At 36.5% G+C, this 18,489-nt stretch overlaps 1 protein-coding gene and 1 long non-coding RNA gene across 6 annotated transcripts; one reads left to right on the top strand and one right to left on the bottom strand.

Moving 5' to 3' along the window:
• Nucleotides 1-2,072: 2,072 nt before the first annotated feature.
• LOC123867728 (golgin subfamily A member 1) lies at nucleotides 2,073-18,138 on the top strand. Of its 5 annotated transcripts, none has more exons than XM_045909931.1 (15): nucleotides 2,073-2,296; nucleotides 2,379-2,506; nucleotides 3,299-3,352; nucleotides 4,385-4,556; nucleotides 4,964-5,121; nucleotides 5,726-5,888; nucleotides 6,523-6,674; nucleotides 8,330-8,476; nucleotides 9,524-9,601; nucleotides 12,933-13,156; nucleotides 13,470-13,626; nucleotides 14,264-14,419; nucleotides 15,054-15,166; nucleotides 15,504-15,694; nucleotides 16,405-18,138. In XM_045909931.1, the coding sequence occupies exons 2-14, from the start codon at nucleotides 2,390-2,392 to the stop codon at nucleotides 15,676-15,678; spliced, it is 1,866 nt and encodes a 621-aa protein (XP_045765887.1). In that variant the 5' UTR covers nucleotides 2,073-2,296; nucleotides 2,379-2,389; the 3' UTR covers nucleotides 15,679-15,694; nucleotides 16,405-18,138. The 5 variants fall into 5 exon arrangements, with proteins under 5 accessions (XP_045765887.1, XP_045765898.1, XP_045765876.1 ...); XM_045909942.1 differs by having other exon boundaries at nucleotides 15,504-15,697; nucleotides 16,402-18,138; XM_045909920.1 differs by having other exon boundaries at nucleotides 15,504-18,138.
• Nucleotides 10,384-12,905, bottom strand: LOC123867807. The gene is made up of 2 exons (XR_006796512.1): nucleotides 10,656-12,905; nucleotides 10,384-10,488 (listed from the first exon to the last, which is right to left on the bottom strand). It is a non-coding gene; the product is annotated as an uncharacterized LOC123867807 (long non-coding RNA).
• Nucleotides 18,139-18,489: the final 351 nt, after the last annotated feature.

Below are 18,489 nucleotides of genomic sequence, written 5' to 3'. Positions count from 1 at the left end.
GTTGTTAGACCAGGTAGGTACCTATCTACCAGAACCTGAGCCAGAATGGAGATGTGTTAAGCAGACCAATCACCTTACCAGAGTGAACTAGAGTGAGGGAACTCGGAGCTTTAGCTCTTGACAATCTCACTTGGTAATAAGTGATAAATGTAAGTAGTCTAAGATGGAAGGGACTAACCTGAAAAGAGTATTTGACAGACTGTCCTCACTGCCGTTCTGTTTCCTACTACGTAGGTAGACGGAAGAATGATCTGAATCAGCTTATGTGTAGTACCGAACTAAAAACCTTGGTCCCAACTCCTACATAGGATAGCATTATTTTTTAGAAACATCAGTTTTTCAAAATTCCCTGAAATGTCTTAAGGATTCCGTACTCGACGAGTGCAAACGAGACCCTATTACTAAGCCTCCGCCTCGCATCCGTCCATCCGCTTGTCTGCCAGTGTCTCGTGAAACGTATTTAGCTAGAGAGTAGAGAGAATGTACACGGAATGTGTAACTTCTATTCCCGCTATAACAACGAAATATGATAAAAATCTCAAAACAGTTGCCATGAAAATTAAAAAAAGGTGTTATTTTTGTACGATGGTACTGAACCCTTCGTGTGCGAGGCTGACTCGCAATTGATCGTTTTTTTATGCAGCCTACACGCGTTGTATGGTTGCCAGTTGTATGGTGTAAAAGTAAGTATGAAGCCGCCTAGAAACACATTATTCAAACAGTCGTCCGTGAACTTAACCGCAAAACGCGTCGCAATAGCATTTTTAGGGTTCCGTACCTCAAAAGGAAAAACGGAACCCTTATAAGATCACTATTGACTGTCTGTCAAGAAAACCTATGGGGTAGGTACTTCCCTGTTAGCGACTAGGTTTAATATTGTGTAAATTCTGCGCACGACGTACCTATAAGTTAGACAAAGGGCCATGTTTCGCTGTTTGCCCACAAAAAAGGTGCGTTTCAAGAACGTTTTAAATTATGACTCCTCGCGTCGTCTACGTGCTTGACTAAAGTGTTTAAACTCGTAGAATTTGGGACTCAAGTAGTGTAGGTTAAAAGGCCCTTATGTTTTAGATTTATTAGGAGCCTAGCGAGAACAGAAATTAGAATAGAGGCCAATTGTATTGTAGAGGCCAATTAAGGTTAAATTTATGTTAACTTGTCATTTTTGTGTTTAAATTAACCTATTTTATTGCTAAGAAATAAGTGTGTAAAACTTAGCTTGAAATAAAGAGGGTCTCGAAGGGTTCACTCATTGGTGTGGGAATATTTTAGTGGCTTCATGATATAAATACCACTCCTTGAGCCGAGACCAATCAGTCAGCCCAAGTCAGCCCAGAGACTAGCATACGAAATAAGTATTTTATTTCAAGAAACCTCTCTTCGTTTATACCAATAAATTACATCTACCTGTCGCGGTAGAGGTGCACGACCGGGGTGCACGGGACGGGACGTTAGAACCAGCCTACGAGCCAACTGAGGGACAGGGTGCAAAATAGTTACCTGACCACCCACTCACGCCCCGTCAACTATAGTGGGACAAGTTCCCAGGCGTTACGCATTTACAAGCGACGCGCTGCAACATTCCCATTGACCTAGAATGCTAAAATTGGCAGGCAGGTAGGTCTTATAGCACAGTAAAGGAAAAAATCTGAAAACTGAATTTGTGGTTACGTCACAAAAAAAATGTATGTGTATGTGTGTGTATATGCGCAAGTATCTGGAGACCCACATGTCCACAGCATTATTCACTATATTATAGAGCACGATCCTCAGCATTGAAGAATACGACCATTCAAGACAATGAATACGACGACCCGATGTAGAGAGAGATTTCTGTGAACCATTTAAATTCGGTTCATAGTTTGACATCTTTGTAAAATTCTAAAGTTACCCTTCGCCACCGTATTCGACATTTCCAAAAAATTAATACAGTTTTCGAACGTGTTTGGAAATGTTAAATACGCAATTTGTCAAAAATCTGTCACTTTTCTACAATCCACCAATCAGACATCGCCTGATGCATGGTTATTGGTCTGTGGACACCGCTGTCACTCATGTCAGATGATCCGTCAAGTCCATTAGCGATAGTTGAGAATTTTTTGTGTTTTGTGAAATAAGAATTAAGAAATTGGCGATTGGAAAGTATTTCCTTATAATATGTTGATATGGTTTGTTTATCAAAACCGCCGTACCATTGATACGAGACATGTATTTTAAAGTGAAAAATAACTTCTTACTATATGATTCGTAAGAGTGAAACGTTTAAAACGCCAAAGAACATAAACTCTTGTTACGGGTGAGCAATCGAACCTTATCGTAACTTAATTTACGAACCTGTTCGTCTAGTCAAATTATCATAACACTTTTCAACATTTCAGAATAGTTAAAGATGTTTGCAAGTCTAAAGAGTAAAATAAAAGAAGAAACTGGTAGCGACATTAGCAAATTGACGAGTAGTTGGCGTAGTGGGGCTTTTTTGGGAAGAATTACCCTAAGAGATGATTCCGTAAGTTTGCTATGCTGTATGTTGTCAATTTTCTCCATTTCTTATTTCTTGTTGTCATTTTAGTCTCAAGAATCTGACCTGAATAATTATTTAATACAGGGTCAAAACTGTGTTCTGTACATTCAAAGAATACTTTAGCAGTATACTTATTACTTATGTATATTTGATAAAATAATTGAAAGAATATTTCACTTTTACTTATTTTGATATTAAATTATTATGATATTCAAGTTGCTGCCAAACAAATTTCTTAGTAGATGAAGTCTACCTGCTTGCTATAGAAATAGAAAGATTTTTTGTTCAAATTAACTTTAAATGTGATTTTGAACTATCAAATGCATCTACCACTGCCACTGGTTTGAAATGGTCTTCCTAGTGAGAAGAACCAACAAGAAACTTAAGTTGAAATCTATGGAGTTTACTTTGACTTTGCTTAGGCTTAAGTTTCAGTTAAAACGAGATAAGTTTACAACAGCGGTATAACACTGTCTCGTTTTAACTGTGACTTAAGTCTGAGCAAAGTTAAAGTGCCATCTATAGATCTCAGCCTTAGTGGTTGCTCTTTATTCCATATTTGCTCCATAGTTCTGTGTTTGCTCTATTCCATATTTTTCAAATGTTTATTCAAAATCAATGCTAAATATGAGGCTGTTTGTTACCTCTCCAGTGATTAACTTCTCTTGATTGTACTTCTGATAATGTGAAAGTACTAAAAAAACTAAGTAGTGCTTAAATACTTAAATGTGTCTTTGTAAATAATATATTATTTTATCTTTGCATTATTTATTACAGTCTACCACAACAAGTCCTTCAAGTTCTGGTGGACGGGGTGACACTACATCAGACGTAAGTTCTGTGTATTATTATAAACTAGCTGATACCCGCGACCTCGTTCGCGTGGATGTAGGTTTTTGAAATTCCCGTGGGAACTCTTTGATTTTCCGGGATAAAAAGTAGCCTATGTGCTAATCCAGGGTATAATCTATCTCCATTCTAAATTTCAGCCCAATCCGTCCAGTAGTTTTTGCGTGAAGGAGTAACAAACATACACACACACACACACACACACACACATACAAACTTTCTCCTTAATAATATTAGTGTGATACTTCACTGAAATCATTGATATTGTTTATATAGACCAAAAACTAAATATCTGCTGAATCCAAATGAAATCTCAATACACTTCTCATTTTCTTCATTGGTAAAAACCTGGGAAGGGTCACTAGTTTATAAAAATAATTTAGAAAAGGTACCTATTAACTTTCTAATGTATTTCATAATAATATTACTATCTTAAGTTTTGTATTCATCAATATTATAATGATTTTATAAATATTTATTGCATTAAGCCACATTACCTTTAATAGATAACAGAGTACAGTGGTGTTAAATTAGATTTTGTTGATCATAAGGTGTGTGGTAAAAAACTAAAAACAGACTATTGTTATTTACACTATTCAATGAATCTAATTGTAAATTTTTGCTTTTAATCAAGGTCATTTTATATTTGTAGTTATCAGTCAGTTGTATCTTTGTCTATATTGTATATCATAATATTTTAAAGAAAAGGGGTGTTCCAATATACATTGGAATCTTGATGTTTATATGTAAAGCTACCCATCAAGTGCCCTATCTATTATTCTGTTGCTCTTATAGTTTGATGGGTGCAAACAACCTGAGAGCAGGATCAGCTTTGCATGTTCTCTACGAGTTTCGTGAAAGAAAAATTCAGTAGGTACCTTTTTGCCCTAACCCAAGAACACCTGGGATTTCATGATCTGTAGTCTATACCTGAATAAGCTAGCCGTAGACTAATAAGCCTGAATAAAGCAGGCCCTTAAATGCATTTTGTACAGTATAAATGTTTGTTTGCAGTCAATATCTCCACAACTCCACACATACTTGTCGGAGCGCACTGCCGGCGAGGTGGACCAGGCGGCGCTCCAGCAGCAATATGTTGATCAGCTAGAAACCAAGTTAAAAGATAGGGATTTGTACTGGGAACAGAAAATTGAGGAGCTAAAGTTGTCTTTGGCATCTGTACAAGGTAAATTACCAATGGATTATTTAAACTGATTGGTCGACTGAACACATCTCCCCTCTCTGCTTAGGTGGATACCGGGCCTTACAGTATGACGACTATTACACTAATTGACTATGCGACGTCAGCAAACATAGTACTTGATAGGTCAAGATGGCAATACGAGGTATGAGGTGGGGGGTACGCCCCGCACACCCGGGCTAGTACGGGTGTGCAGAGCGTCCCGATTGTCATCTAAATATTAGCACATCTTAACTAAAGCTATAATAAGTAATATAATTTTTGATCCCATTACTTTCTCTTTCTCGGTACACTGCCGTGAATAAATCTATTGTTCTCACATTTTACATGTGGTTCTGGCCTCTTCAGTTCTACTGTCTTTGTGTAAATCTGTCATTATGTTGACTTGGTAGGTGAAGAGGCGCTCGTCGCGCAGGCGGTGGCGCGCACGGCCCAGGCGGAGGCCACGCAGGCGATCACAGCGCGCGAAGCGGCCGAGAAACAACTCAACGAGCTTAGAGCCAGGCTCGCCGCTGCTGAGAACGCGCAGGACAAACTCGATGCTCTTACTGTAAGTTTATCTAGTTTTAATACTTTTTAATTTCTATTAGTTGATTCACTTGTTGATCCGTGGGAGGCTGGACTTCATCATGAAATGAAGAAAAAAATATTTAAAATCATTTGTTGTGATAGTAGACCCCATCATCTTGTCGCGTTGACGTTTTAGTAAGAAAGATAGCCCAACACCTTGGTGTGGAATGGTGTTTTGGAATAAAAATATTTTAACAAATCTTGGTGCTGGCCATCCATCTGTCTATTTTACTTTGGCTATTGCCACATGAAGATGTTTTTGTATGTAGGAGAGTACAAAAATTGGCTATTTCGTATTACAAAAACTGTTTTTTCTTTGTATTCTCAATCATTCAATTCAATCCAGTCCGTTTCAGTAAATATCTTATATAGATTTTATATTTTTTATATCTTATCATAATTTTCCTTAGATTCAAAAGTGCGCCACCTTGTTCCTTACCTACTACCCTATCCTCTGTTTCGACGTGTCAATAGAACAAGATAATAGGGTCTACTTATAAGGCAGATTCCTATGATGCAATTCATTGGGGAAATAAGAATTTTCTTTGATTTTCAAATTATTTATTGAGTCTCTTGTTTTGCAGGAGGAGGTAGAGCAGAGCCGGCGCGAGTGGGCGCGCGAGCGCATCGAGCTGACGGCGGCGCTGGGCGCGGCCGACGCGCGCGCGCGCGACCTCGCCGACCAGCTCGAACTGCTCAAGGCCGCGCTGCCTCCCGAAAACCCACACCATCATATGCAGGATGACGGTAATTTATCATCATCGTCATCATTATCAACCGATAGACGTCCACTGCTGGGCCTAGCCTCTTGTAGGGACGCTCACACGCCACGGTCTTGCGCCGCCTGAGTTAAGCAGGTCCCTGCGACTCGTTTGATGTCGTCTGTCCATCTAGTGGGGGGTCTGTCAACGCTGCGATTTCCGGTGCAAGGTCGCCATTCTAGTACTATGCACTAGGTATATCTTTACACTAACTACTGCTTCGTTAGTCTAGTGATTAACATAATCAATGAAGACGAGGTCCTGGGTTTGATTCCCGAGTCGAGCCAAAATTAATTTGGTATTATGGCTAATTTTGGCACACATAATATATTGCACATCTATCTGACATAGGAATCTGCACAGATTATAACATGTCGAAATTCCGCGGGCGCGTACGTAGCGATTTGCTTCCTCGTTCTAATTTTATCCATTAGGATATGGAACACCCTTCTAGCTTCCGTTTTCTCTTAAACTTTTAATATAGGTAAGGTACCTTCAAGTCAAGAGTGAATAGGCATCTTCTAAGCAAGTGCGCTCTACCTTTAGGCTGCATCATCACTTGCTATTTCTAGCTGGTCTGATCAAGAGTTTGTCTGTAAATTAAAAAAAATATGTCATAGACAAGCGAGAAGTGACGCGGACCGGCTGCGATGCGTTCGACCGCGTGTGCCGCGAGAGGGCGGTGCTGTCGCGCCAGCTGCAGGAGGCCAAGATGGCGCTGGCAGACGTCAAGACGTCGTGGAGCGGGCAGATCGCGACGCTCGAGACACAGGTGACCTTCATACTCGTTGCTTTTCGTGTTATATTGCCAATGACATTTGTTTTCCTGTGTCACTAGTGTTTTTGTCCTGTTATATTTAAAGGATTTTTTATTTTCGGAAATATTTTCAAAAAATTTTCAACAAATAAACAATTATTTTTGTGTTATATTTCAATATCCTGAAAAAGTTATATTGTGTAATTATAATTGAATATATAAAGTATATAGAATAATATTACAATTATCTTCATTTTCATTACATATGTATAGTTGATATGTACTAAAAACCATTTTAATTTACTACACAATACACACCATCAATCCTAAAGGCTTGGACACAATGTGCGAAGGGGAAACGTTTCCAAATTCCATTGCGCCTCAAAACTGTATGAACCGCTGATACATAAAGCGCGCGTGTTACGTTCTGACGTACAGTTATTGTCTATTGGTCGAAATTAATAATAACAATATTTCTGGAATCTGTCGATAAGTTAGCAAGTAGCAACATAGTTCTGAAGTACAATATGGTCTTTTATAGACAAATAACAGTAGTTTATCGACATACAGACTGATCATTAATTTCGGACGTTAATCGCTGCCGTCAAGCTTTGTGTTTGTTGAAGCCTTTAAATCTTCATAGCCTATTATAATCCTAATTAAATGCGTATTCGTACCTGAATAGTGCTAGTTAAGATTTATTGAGGAAAATAAGACAAGTAAATTAAAGGTAAGTATTGTTATCAGAATTGTTCAGCTAACATGTACAGTTCTTTGACTTCTAGAGTATTTCCTCTTTATAAGGAAACATAACGAGATTTTTAATAATTCTTATAACATTAATATTTTTTGCCTGTTGGTTTGCATGGTTGCATGTTTATTACACAACATTATCTTGTTACTATATTATACTGCACAGAATTGTTAACATGTTTCTAGGATTATTGGGTTTTAGTTGGAATCATAAGATTTAAAAAACAATAATAAATATGAACAATGTAAACACTAAAATTTTATGTACTATTCTGCAACAAACAGAAAATTAACTTGATTATGAAAAATAGCGCGAGTGAATCGAGCGCGTATTTTATTCTTTAATTTTACAAAAGGTACTAAACTTTTAACTATGTTTATAATATTACATATACACAATTATTGTGTTAATCTATATACAAAAAAAAATACACAAAATATCAATATCACTGTAAAGTGTATGGAACAGCTGATTTGTCAAGGTCAGCTGATCAGCTCGCGATCTTTTGAGTACATCATTGGCGAGTGGGAAGTATCCTTTCGATGGTCCTACGATTTTTACTTTCATATTTTTAAACCATTTATATAAAATCGTTATAATATTTACCATGATATTATTTAAGCAGATTTCCTTATTTATCAGCTCAGGTCTCAGACGAATTAGTCACAATGCACAAACAAGGTTCAGGCTCGTCAAATCAATTGTTTCGTTCATTTCCTAAAAGACATCAGTACAAAAATAATAATCATTCGGACCGTATATCTTCGTTGATAGAAGATGAGCGATTCGCTACCGTATTGGTACTTAGTTTTTCATTTAACAACATCCAGTTCAATATTTATTTTCTTAGTAAATTAATTTTCATTGCAATTATAAGAATTCGAAACAAAATATTGGTACAGACATGCCTCTACAGGTGGCGCGAGTGTCGCGGCAAGCAGGCGAAGAGGGAACGGAGAGACGGAGGGTCGAGGCGGAGAAAAGGGAATTGCAAGAGAAACTGGCCAGCATGGCCGCTGAGTTGGACAAAACTAAGCAGAACCTCGCCAATAGTGAAGCTAAGGTTTGTAGTACTTACTTGACAAGACTACCTATTATTCTGATACATATTCTTCTGAGAAAAGCCAGTAAAATGCCCAGTATTCTTTGTTGACATCAGGTAGACATCATTATTCAACATTGTGGGCAACAGAAAGCTAAGCCGGTTTCTTGATTCATCAATTGTATAATAGTGTATTTTTAATTTTTGTACATTGTTGAGAATGGACCATCAGATCTAATAATCTATCTACCTCACAAAGTATTTCTATAACTTGCGCAGGATATGACGACGTTACTAGTTCATGACGATTCATTTATATAATTCGTAAAAGTATCAAAATACAAGTATTGCAGTATTTAACTTAGCATTTAGATTTACTCTTTGTCCGAATTGAAGTTTTCGTTACTGTTTAGCACTTCTATATTTTTCTCATATTTCCACTAGAACTTGAAACCTTTTAAGTTAAGTAGGATGGACATTTGATTGCATATTTGTATGTAGCTTATTTTTATATTTAGCTATTAGATCACGATTTTAACTTAATTTAAGGAAAAGATCTGGGAGCTCACCACATTATCCCAAGAAAACCCACAGGTACCGCGTCTTTTTTGGCACACAGTCATCATACATATACGGCAGATAAATTGTTTGGTTATAATATAATATGATGTATCAAAAAGTTTTTATGGCGAAGCGGCAAGAAGCAGTCGTTATAGTTAATTTGACCAGGTTTCGTACTTCCATACATAATGTGAGGAGCTGGCGAACTAAAGGGTATAATTACTACTACTTAACTTAACTTACACTTCTGTTGACTTCGTGATTTCGATCAAAATGGTGTAATTGCACTAAATTAAATTTTACAGGAGGAGCTAAATACCTAATGTAAATTTTAGCGTTTAAACTATCGTAAGTGATAATATCCATTATAAATACAAAATGTATCTTATGGCTGGACTCAAGTGATCAGTCGGAGTATACCCGACTAGTTTCGAATCCGTCGAGGTGATGCTCGGAGACGGAATTCGGTGAGGAGCGCATTAATATAGTATACTGGTCCACCACCAGGTGGCGCGGCTCAACGCGGAGGTGCAGGCGCAGGCGCGAGACCTCAAAGCCCTCCGCGCCGCCGACGAGCGCTCCGCCGTGAGTGCCAGCCTCTACAGCATTTAGATGTCTGCACACTTTACATTTCGTTCATATTTTCATTAGAATAGAATAGAATAGAATAGAATAGAATAGATTTTTATTCAAATAAACTTTTACAAGTGCTTTTGAATCGTCAAATAATTTACCACTGGTTCGGAATGCCGTTCCTACCGAGAAGAACCAGCAAGAAACTCGGCGGTTGCTCTTTTCAATTGTGCAATTTACAATAATATTCTATACTATACAAGCAATTGCAGACCCGCGCATTGCTGGAGCGAGTCAAATCCATGCTTTTTTATCATTTACATAATCTTCGATTGTGTAATATGCTTTTGCCAGGAGCATACTTTTAATGGATTTTTTAAACTTTGGTAAAGGCAAGTCTAATATTGACTGTGGAATTTTATTATAAAATATTACACTCATTCCCACAAATGACTTTCCCACTTTTCTGATTTACTGCCGTTTGCATTAAATGCATTAGATGTACTGCCGTCCTATTTCAAAGAAGCGGTTGGCTACAAGAAGTAGTTTTTATGTTATCGCTAAAAACCGTAGGAATTTTCAAAAAATGATTCTAAAAAATGCTGCATAGGTTTTTAATTAGTTTTAGTTTGGTCCTACCTCTAGCATTCTTCATTAGAAATATGGCGCTTTTTAGAAATAGGACCGAAGTACACTTGGTTTCAGGTAAAAAGAGCTCGGAACGCCTGCAGTTGAAATTTGACACTAAATAGATCAATAAATCGATAAATCGCAATTTCAGTGCTCTTTTTTCGTGACGCCAAACTATACCTGTGCAACTCTAATCAATTTACCTGAAAAATAGCGATAAAATTGTTGTGCAAAATAGCAGGCACATTAAAATATTAGTTTTATGATACCTAATTTGAAACATATCAGATATAATTTATCTCTCGTTATTGGGAAGGTATTTATATAAGTAAGGTATTTATAAGTTCGAGCATGTATTCAAAAATTGCTGGTCTGCTTCTGCCCTGCCTAACACTCTCTTTAAAGGCTTACTTGGCAAAATAGCGCTACTTTAAACGTGTTTAGAATATGAGATTGATATAAAATATTGTGCCCCTTTTCGCTTTAACGTTGAAGAAATGCATCCTGAGGAAACCTGGATGCCTAATGTTTTTCTTTGTTTTAGACTTCCAGAATAATGCACTTCTAAATATTATTACGTGTCTAATAAGTATATTTACAACTCACGAAATAATACAATGCCAATACAAATTTATTAGAGTTGCTTGGTTTTATGATGCATTATTTAATTTGGTAAGTAATTTTTTATGATGAGTATAAATAAATTGTATATGATAATAGTAATTAATATTATGTACTTACATGGTCCAAATTTTAGGTAGCTATATAATTTTGTATGTATGAGTGTTAAACACTTTTAATTTGCTTATATACACTGATTTGTTACATTTTAAGGACCTGATTCACATAGTACCTCGTGCAATCTGGTAGCTACTAAGTTTGTTTTTAATTTCCTTACTTAAATTATTACAGTACGACAAGGGTCTTTTGACACTTGAACGAGATTGACAGGGGGCCGTAGTGTAGAACAAAGGCTGCCACTTACCAGCAATTAAAATCTCAATTTTAGGGAATACATATATTGAAAATGTCAATGTTAAAAATCGAGTAAGTTTTATCTAATTTTAATTGAATGAAAAATTGAGAAAGTCGTCCCTATTCCCACTTATGGGAAAAATAATAAAAATCATTGATAGGCTAGGCCTTGTGCTTGCAACCTGTCATGTTTACCGGCGTTAGTTCCGATTTTGGCCACGCGCCAAAAGATGCTTGCCGCACTGTAATTTGGCATCTCGCCATTCGTCCGCGAAAGGACTACGGACTATTAGTATTTTAATGTGTTGTTTTTTTTTTAATTTTTTACTATGTACGATGGTTTTTAAATCTATTCTAACATTCAAGCATATTTGTGATTTAAATTTTTATAATATATTGAAGTACAGAAGTACAATAATTTAGTGTAACTTTCTAAGTTTATGTAGTAGACAGCAATTTATAAATAGATAAGTAATTTTTGGTACATAATATAATATTTATGTACTTAAAAGTAGTTTGTCACTTTTTAATAATATTAGATTTTTCTTTTGTGTTCTCACGCCGCGCGCTCAGCTTCCTGGTTCTACACTTCATAAATCTTTGGTTACTTCCATGATAACATTGTCTGTCCCCTTATCAAAAATGATATCTATACTAGATAATTTATGAAAAATCACATGATAGTATTCAGGTAACGCCGACACTTGTGAGTGATACTTTACAGCATTATTACACGTTTCTATATTATTTTTATGTGATTTAGATATAAAACTATACATTCCACGTAAGTTTTAAACCCTATTTTTAACTTGTAAGTGATTTAGATAAAAATATGTTATATGTCAGCTTTAGATAAGCGTTGGATATAATTGCTTGCATTTATGTTGGAATTGTTATAAATGATATTTTTATTATGGAAGCACCATTTATTGATAAATAAAAAACATTTTATTTTTATTGTATATTTTTATTTTAACCTTCACTGGCATGGGATTGGTATTGTGTGGATTTGCTTTGTTGTGAAGCTTTTTAGATATTAGTAATAATAATTTTTGCCCAATTTTATCATAGATTGTATTGCACTGGCAAAAAATGTAATATTGTAGATTATTTTATCTTATTTTGCATATGCATATATATATTTTATCTTTTTATGCTAACCAATTTTAAATTAATTACATCATTCACTTTGGTGCTGCAAAGTAGTTTTAGTATTAACTCATTAAAATTAAACCTGTTTGCACAAGTGTTCAAGAGGTTACGTCAAGTATTTCACGCCGAAGTAGTGAAATGTAAACTATACAGGTTAGTTAGTTCGCAGAGCAGTTATGCAGTTTTAAAGCAATAATAATTATAACTTGTAACCATGTACCTGTAAAATAAACATAGCAACGTACAGAATCTCTTTAATTGACAGATCTACAATTATTGCCATCCTCTTTACAGTGTTCTACAAGGAAAGGATGGCATTACGTTTAGACCTAGACATTTGTGTAGAACTAAATAAGCACCCATATATTTTTTTAGAAGTAGTTGATGTAAATTGTAGAACAAGTGATGATGCTGCGGGAGTGGATGTGACAATTTTGGTAGAGAAGAGCGCGCTGTGTGTCGTGAGGGGGCACCTTTTTGTCTGACGCCACTTTTTTATCTGACACCAGCTGTGTGAACGTACTAACACTCGATATAAACAAAATAGATTCTTTATTCAAAAGTGGAGTAATTATTTGTCGCGCAGGAAATGACGGCTGACTTTGAGAAACGCATCGAGGACCTGACCGAAGAAAATAGAGCACTAGCCGAGGCGTTGGAAAATGAAAGGACTCTCGTGAAAATTCTTCGGGAAAAGGTGGAGAAGTCTCATCGGTTGTACGACGAGCAGAAAGCTGAAGTGAACCAACTCAACTCCATGATGACTGACATGCAACATGACTACATCGATATACAAAGGAAGTTTGATAAGTGAGTACCTTATACTCGGTCGAATGCTTTAGCTTTCAGGACTTTTTAGGGTTCCTTACCCAAAGAGTGCCAACCGGACCCTATTAATAAGCCTCCGCTGTTCATCCGTCCGTCTGTCAGAGGGCTGTATCTCGCGAACTTTACAGTCTCTATCTATGTAGAGAGTTGACATTTCCACAGAATGTGTATTTTTTAATATAAAATGGGTGTCAAGAAAATTAATAATTTTTAATTTCCTTTAATTGGTTTCAAATGTTTGTACTTTCATCAGTTGGGAATATTGAAATTTTCTTACATATTTGTCTAATTGTAGGGAAAAAAGGGAAAAGGACGAAGCTCTGCTGCGGAACGCGCACATGTCGCAGAACGTTGAGATGAGCCAGTGCAACGTGCGCTACCTGGAGACTGAAGTCGTGGATCTGAAAGCCAAAATCACTGAGTTGGAGGCTGTTATCGCGCAACACAAAGAGGTGTGTTCTTTAGGCCGGCCTCATAATGTTTCTGTCAGAAATAATTCTGGCGCTCACCAGAAAACACTGCTAATATATTTTGTACTAAAGTTCGTAGGGCGGAAACACATTATCGGACGCGGTTGACAGCCGCAAGTTATAGGTATCTGGATAATACATAGTGCACTGCACTGTGCAACCTATCGGACGCGAGACGCGGACGTAACCTTGAGAGCTCCGACATCCGAGAGCTATCTCGCAAGTCGCGTCCCAAACGACTATGTACACTTATCAGCCGCAGCTTACGGACGCGTCCCACGCATGCCTCGATGTACAGTGCCTCCTTTACTTCGAGGACGCGTCGTCCGTTGTTTGTCCAACCCTTAATTACTAGTTGCTGTCCGCGACTTCGACCGTGTAGTAATCCTCTTTTCATGTTGGAATTCACATGAATTCACTCAGATCACTTTTGTAGCAGCAATTTGCTACGTCTATTTGCAGCATGCTACTTTCCCTGCCAAACGTCAAGATAGGTTCATTATTGCCACAAAAAGCCATTAAAATTTAGCAAACAGATAGGTATACATACTTGCCCGCTTTGTCAAATGACGAATTTAATTCTAATAACTTACATTATTTAATTTTTAACTTCTTTCAGAATCAAGCCGAATGTATGATAATTAAAGAAAACGAGGCCGCTAGAACAAAAGAAATGGAGCAGCTACAGAGAAGAATCGAATCCTTCGCCGAAACCGAAGCTGCTCTTAGAAAATCCATGCAAGACTTAGAAACTGAAATCTGTGATAAAAATAAGGTGGGTATTTCTTGTCATGCAATAATTAATCTAATGGTCTGATCAGAAATTTAACACTAACGAAGTAATTTGTGCTTTCGATTTGTGCTTTAGTCGCTCATGTCGCTTTATTTTTATGGCTTCGAAATTGTTACTACGTGGAATTTATTTTGTGTTATCAATTCTGACATACATATAATAATTTGACATCACAAAATGCAGTGACAGATGCAATTGCAATGCAATGCACAGAGCAAGATACAATGCGTTTTGAGCTGCATATACAGTACACTAGATACTAGGAGTATAGGTTCAATAAAAACTGCTATAACCCTTCCAGGTTAGCCCGCTTCCATCTTAGATTGCATCATCACTTACCACCAGGTGAGATTGCAGTCAAGGGCTAACTTGTATCTGAATAAAAAAAGCAGCACCATGACGGCTTTCATTACGCTATACTTGATCAGTTTTGTGTCACCCTTAAAGGAGTTTCAAACCGAACCAGCACTTAGTGCAGTTTAACGAGCAGACGAATTTTTTTCAGTCTTAGTTTGGCGTTCAACGAGGCAGGATATATTGGTAGGATTCGTTGTGCATGACCACAGCGTATACTTGCTCAGAAATGTTTGTATTTATTGTTTTTGTTTATTTCCAGAAAATTAAAACATTAGACAATCGGATATCGGACATGAAAAAAACGTTACAGCGCGAGCTGCAGAGCAGTAAGTCGGACCTCAGCTCCGCCGAGGAACAAGATATAAGTAGACGGTAAGTCGTCTACAATTTTTACATATTTCACATCTTCCCAGTGTAAATCAGAAGCAATAGTAAATCGTTTTGTAGTGTCCTTTTTATATTAACTATGTAAGAACCCATGCACAATATTTGCGGTGCGATGTCGCACTTCAATGCGATTCCCATGTAAATTAGAATTTTTTGATGCAACGTCGCACGGCCAATTATTGTAAAAGGTTTTTATTGGTGCAAACTTAGCTACGATGGTAAAAATACGAAAGAGCTAGGTTAAAAAGCTCTTGAGTAAACTCCGAAATTATATAATGTAGACATTTGACTGCATCCTTAGATATTTTCCTCATCTTTCCAGATATCTAAAACACGTGGTGCTACGTTTCCTCACGGCGCGCGAGCTGGAAGCGCGGCAGCTGACGCGCGCGCTCGCCGTGCTGCTGCGCCTCTCCTCGCACGAGGAGGCGTTACTGCGGGCCGCCCTGCCCGGCCGCAGCGGCCTGTCCGCCTGGTTCCCCTCCCTCAACACTTGATCCCATACCCCGTGTACACACCATCGTGTACGTAGCATACATTGACGATATTAACTAGTTCTAATGACGCGTGCGACTGAGATCAAGTTCTAGTACGCTCATCGGTACGCTCTGTAAGCATTACTTACAGAGCGTACCGATGACGATTAATAACTCAGACAAAGAATTAAGGTGGGCATTGTCATCAAAATAATAATAGGTACCTTGTTAGAGCAAGCCTAAGTATGGAAAAGCTCTGAAGAGTGATAAAAACACATGTTTTGTCTGTCATAATAGCTTTTCTTTTAGCCTCTGTGATAGTAATGAGTTTTTATTTAGTTTTCTGTTTTAAATTTAGTGTTGAAGGTGTGTAGAAAGCTTCTTTGTGGTACGTTACTGTGTGATCGGCTGTAACTGTCGTAGCGAGCGCAAAATAAGGAACATAGCCTTTCATTTGTAAATATTATTTGTTTTGTCCTTTGCGGGTATATGCGTATGACAAGTCCACCTTGATTCTTTGTCTGAGATAAATAATAACCAGGTACACACACGTAGGTTAATATATCGTTCGTGGTGGATACTGTTTTTAAACTGGCTTTATGGCTCTTGGTTCTAGCCCTTTTGACCCTGGTAGTATATTTTCTCAATACCCGTGAGCTTAAAGCGTGACAGCTAACTCTCCTCCCCGCTTACGAGGAAATATTACTGCGAACCGCCTTAACCGCTCACGTATGCTACGTACATTATTACGCAGTATACATTGACGATATTAACTAGTTGTAATGAACTTGAACGTGGCGCGTGTGACTCAGATCAAATTCAAGTAATGCTTACAGGCACAAACAATAATAGGCTGAGATCTTTAGACCGTACTCTGACTTTGCTCAGACTTAAGTTTCCGTTAAAACGAGACAGATTTATGTCAGCACTATAACGCCGTCTCGTTTTAACAATGTCTTAAGTCTGTGCAAAGACAAATCATCATATTGATCAGCCTTAGCATAACGATGCAAGTGGTGGAGCGGCGTGTTGCAAATGTATAAGGTACACGTGTCGATATGTAGTGTTTTGGGTGGGTGTGGCATGGATACTGCCTTTTTTAACTGTATTTACGGCTCTGGCTTTCAGCCTTTTTGAGTCAGGTGGATACTGCGTCTTCTCCCTATCCGCAAGCTTAAAACATAGCCGTATGAAACCATGAAAAAGGTTCGAAGCATAGATTTTCTTATGTCATTGTTTCCTTAAAACTTTCAATTCAGTAAGTTGTTCAAAGCCAATATCAAGAAACATACGAAATATTTACGAGATTAAAAAGTGTCACTAATCACATATACATAATAATTAGTAACAAAAAATGCAATAAACAATTCACCTAAGGAATTTTTCAATAATATATCAAACTCATAAATTCACATCACAATATGACTGATGTCACAAGTATGAAATGAAGTCAATTATTTTCAACACATTTTGTTGTCTCATTCAGATGTAACATGAATTTTTATAAATATTTATCGGTAAGTATCGATTGCATCACATCACCATTATTAAAGAGTCCTTAAAAACAGACAACACACGAAACGACATTTCGGTCTTCGGGATGAAAAAATTGACTATAGTTTTTTTATAATTGATCCAGTTTAAGATTATTTAGCAGTTGCGTTATTGTTGCTCCGGATTAACGATACAATATGTTCGCTCCACCATCATCCTCCACCACCATCCATCGGAATTGAAACACACTGATAGGTACTTTTTATTGAAGCAATAAATTGTTTAAACGAATATTATGTGTGTAAGAAATACAAACAGGAACAGATGTAATTATATTTTGTAGACAAATATAGTTTTATTTTGTTAATCACATTTAATTTGTAAGAAATATTAGTTAGTTTACTCTTATTTTGTGATATGCTTACTTTCGTGATATAAAATTTTAAAGAATATAATTTTTTAATTTATTTACTTACTTTATATTGTTATTGAAAAGTGCTAAGTTATTGCGTTTCTAATGAACACACATTCCGACTTGTCTTTATTACCTAATAATAGTATTACTGTATAAAATAATATATTATCGTGTATAAGCTGTTGTATGTCAACCGCGACAAAAAGAGATCGTATGGATGTACTCAAAATTTACAGTTATTATTTGCTTAGTATATTTGAGTAGATTTGTGTGGCTAATTCTGTTGTAGACAATCTCTAAACTAAATTAAAATGACAGCTCTAAATATTCCTATCATAAATTCCTTTCATAATGCTTGGTGCAAATAAGGATAGAATTACTTTTAGACCTTTCAAATTAGTTTAGAGATTTTGTGCGACAGAATTAGTCACAATATTATGTGGTGTAATTAATATAGCTATTTAGACATAATTAATGGAAGATATTTTATAATGTTGCCTTAATAGTTGCTAGTCAAAATTTATTCATAAGTACACTGATATTTTGACATTTAAGTGTGTCAATATTATCATGAAAATAATTTAAGCGGTTTCATAAAATAAAAAACAAATATGCTATGTAACTGCTACACGTTTACACCAACAAATAAGTTTTTTTTACTATTATAGTATACTTTAATTTTCATTATATTTTGACTATGTTGTGTTAACAGATAGTAGAGAAAATAAGCAAAGTATACTTGCAAATCTATTGTGATGACTGGTTTTTGTTGTAAACAAAAATCAACCAACCTACAACATGTTTTAAACCTTGGTGTAAACATAATGGAAAATGTTTTTAAAGCTGGATATTATTCTTACAAAAAATAATTTTGTACCCATTAGTTGAAAATCTATCATAACCAATTACACAAATAAAATAAA

Source organism: Maniola jurtina, chromosome 1, assembly GCF_905333055.1.
Source record: "Maniola jurtina chromosome 1, ilManJurt1.1, whole genome shotgun sequence".
NCBI classification, from domain to species: domain Eukaryota; kingdom Metazoa; phylum Arthropoda; class Insecta; order Lepidoptera; family Nymphalidae; genus Maniola; species Maniola jurtina.
This window is presented reverse-complemented; position numbering and strand designations above follow the sequence as displayed.